The 3401-nt window shown below is 45.9% G+C and overlaps 1 protein-coding gene across 1 annotated transcript; it reads left to right on the top strand.

The window, feature by feature from the left end:
- The first annotated feature begins 862 nt into the window (after positions 1 to 862).
- On the top strand, positions 863 to 2934 carry LOC147460709 (uncharacterized). The gene is made up of 4 exons (XM_086499338.1): positions 863 to 1458; positions 1649 to 2511; positions 2584 to 2709; positions 2801 to 2934. Exons 2-3 carry the CDS (start codon positions 1679 to 1681, stop codon positions 2699 to 2701), a joined length of 951 nt encoding a protein of 316 aa, XP_086355464.1. The 5' UTR covers positions 863 to 1458; positions 1649 to 1678; the 3' UTR covers positions 2702 to 2709; positions 2801 to 2934.
- Positions 2935 to 3401: the final 467 nt, after the last annotated feature.

Below are 3401 nucleotides of genomic sequence, written 5' to 3'. Positions count from 1 at the left end.
TTCTGAGGAGGGGCAACCCAAAGGTCAACAAAATAGAAAAAAGGGTGGGAGGTTGGTGGTTTTGTCATGGGTGGAGCAGTATAGGTGCTTCAAGTGGTTACACAAAAAGGTTGGATAAGAGTGTAGGTGCCTCAGTTGGATACAAAAAAGGGTTGGGTAAGAGTCCTTTCAAGCTCATTGGTAGCCATCCTTCTGACTTTATTAGTGGGTCTGAAAAAAAAAACAAGCGGTGAGAGGTGCGACCAAATTAGAGTGAGTGTTTTTTTTAATGAGTTAGGAGGGAGTGGAAGTTAGGCCATGTGGTCCAACAAATGGTGGTTTTATCGAAGTGTGAAAGAGAGGGTGTGCGAGAGAGGACTCGATGAAGAGGTTTCTCGATAATAAGGGAGGCATTTAATCTCCTCGTTTTTGCTGTGAAAAAGTGTGTTTTTTTTTTGGGTTGGGGGGGGGGGGGGGGGGGGGGGGGGGGTTTTATAGTAAGGAGTGCTTCTCTATTAGAGTAGGGACTCTTGAGTAGGGAGGAGGGTGTAGATGGTTTGGTTGAGGAGAGGGTGATGCGGAGGTTGGGAGGTTTCTTTAACAAGGGGTTAGGACTGCGGGGCTTAAGTCAAGACGGGTTATGGATTCTTCTTCCAATGGTGTTTGATGCTCCAATGGTGATTAACATTTAGGGTTAGGGAAAGATTCAACAACGTCATTGGGTGGTTGTTCCAACTCTTTGGTGATGCTCTTGTATGGGTCTAAGGTGAGGTCATTGAGGGTAAGTGGATGCTCCAACTCTTTGGCGATGCTCTTGTATGGGTCTAAGGTGAGGTCATCGAGGGTCAGGGAATCCTCATGGTGATGATTAGTATGATTCGACGGGGCCTTCGATGGAATGGAGGTGTCCAAAGAGGTGGTAACTACCATGGCCGCCGTTGTCGAGTTTGTAGCATTGCTAAGGAAGTTAGTCGCCGAGGTGAACGCTTCAAAGTGATCCATTGAGGTAGGTTTAAGGGTATTTGATAAGTGAGAATGCCCAAATGTTCAGGGGAAACACCTAATTAGGTGACTACAGATTATCATATTCACTAGACGAGTCTGTCTAATGCTAAAAAACAAAACCATTAAATGTATCACTGAAAAGGGTGTGATTGTTCCCTTATGTGAGTGGCAAGATCACAAAGGGGGATTATTGGCAGCTCCATTTAATGGAGAGGAGTGCCAAATATTGTTGATGAGGCAAGCAGGGTTGTACGCGGTTCTGGTTTGGGCGTATCTCGCAAGATGCTTTAGCAATCGCGAGAGAAAACGCGAGCTCGTGCCAGGTGGCGTGGAAAGACACGACAGCAGTGGCGGCGCAAGGACCAGGTGGCGCCAGAAGACTATCTGCAAATGCTTTTTAAATGTCCCTGAGAGTTGCATGCAACGAGCTGGAGCCGCGAGAGCACAGTGTTGAAGGTCATTCCTGGCGAAAAGGTGAGCTCACTATAACTGTCTGTTTCCGGCTGCATCGTGTTGGTCGTGTTCATTTAAAAAGCTCCTGGTGACATTGTGATTGCTATTGCTGTGCGAAGCTCTGACTGTCAAGCTGCAAGCTGAGATTGGGATGCTGTTCGTGAGTTGAGAACGTCTGACAGGTTGTATGTGTTCTTGCATGAGTGTGCAGTGTTGGGGTATTAGTCATTCGTTGCAACACATGGCACGATTGAAAGCGAAAGCCCGTCTGAAAGGTGATGCAGCAAAGCCAAGCCGTGGAAAGAGGAAGGAAAGGGCTCTTAGGATAATGGAGATTAGTGTAACTATTTCGGTTGGTGGCGGTGACGTAGATGTTACGTTATTGTCACGTATGCAGTCATTCCTTGAAAAAGAGACTTTGGATGGGTTATGTGCAGTCGAAAGGGGGGGAGACGTCGTCCACTTGCATTTTCAAATGATCATCCAATTGTGGACTAACTCATTGATCTCTGCAAACAAAAAAATCAAGCAGTACCTCGGGTGGGATAAAGATTCTCCAGCAGGAGCTTTGGTGCTTTGCCGCGCTTTGAAGCAGCGCAATATGCATACATTCGAGGGAATGCTTGGCTATTGCCTCAAGGATCATGGGCAGCCGCACTTCCAAATGGCAATGCATAATATTGACCCAAGCGACATAAATAGGGGCGTTGAGCTATACAGTTTGTATGGCGGCGATGAGCTGAAAAAGAAGGTGTGCTTAACACCAGTGAATATATTCGACCGAGCTTTTATGTTCTGGAAATTCAAATTGGCGCACCCTCTAGGTAGCGACTTGTTGTCAACATTGCATAAAATGCTCAAAACGAGAAGATACTATCCCTCGTCATGTTGGGTCACGCCGTATCAAGGCCGTGGAATGGACCTAGGGAAGACCAAGGTGCTTTGGAGGTGTATGGTGGACCCATCGTCGACAACGTACCAAGATGTTGTCAGCATATTCATCAATAGTCAAATGTATGGGACCTCCCATCCACGGGCTGACTGGTTTTTGTCTCGATGGCAAGACGTCCGAAGGTGCGTTGGTCCATGGATTGAAACAGCATTGTAAACCTCGTGTTGATTAATGTCGTAATGTGTCTCGTCCAGCCCGGCAAGTGTGGTCGCTGCTGATGAGCAGCAAGACAATGAACAAACAGAGGATGAGATCGGCGATCTTGAGTATATCCCATTGGTTCACAAGATAGGGGTGACAACAGTTGCATGACTCTGTCTGTTAAGTTTCTGCCTTTGTTGTTTTGCTTTATTGTATTCAAATGTGGACATCTAAAAATAGCAGTACTGATGATTTTGTGCATGCGTGCAGGCAAACAATGGAACGGGTTGAAGAAAGCAGCTTTTTGATGACACCAGGAGAAACTCAGCCTGATGACCTTATGGACCAGATTGAAGACCCACGACTCGAGAAAATAGAAGAATTAGCAACACAAATTTTGTCTGAGCTCTCCGGAGATATGCCAAATCACAACGAATCCTTCCGTGCGCAAGTGATAACAACAAACCGCGCTCTAAAAGATGCAATTGAAAGCTACCAAGGGGACCTTGCTGATGTCCAGATATGCAGACTCGAGGAGCAGATTTTTGCGTTGCGGAAGGAGGTCTCATCGTTGAAAACACAACTTAATAGACTGAATGTGCTAATAATCAGAATTTCGGCGATGCTGAACAAGAACACCATTGCGTAGCAAATATATCCGAGTACCAGCAACTCCTAGTGACTGACAAAAATAATTTTTTGACAATGATATACGCCTTGATTGGCGCTTGTAAATATTCGACGATTGTTCTTATGACCTGTGTTCAGTTTGCTGTTTTGGCTCTTGTGATGTTTGGGATCTCATTAATGTCCACTAAATACTCTGCTGACCCTTTCTCCTTTGACCTCTCTCTGTCCCTCCTGCAGTATC

Source organism: Adiantum capillus-veneris, chromosome 3, assembly GCF_014529385.1.
Source record: "Adiantum capillus-veneris isolate H3 chromosome 3, ASM1452938v2, whole genome shotgun sequence".
Classification (NCBI taxonomy): Eukaryota; Viridiplantae; Streptophyta; class Polypodiopsida; order Polypodiales; family Pteridaceae; genus Adiantum; species Adiantum capillus-veneris.
This window is presented reverse-complemented; position numbering and strand designations above follow the sequence as displayed.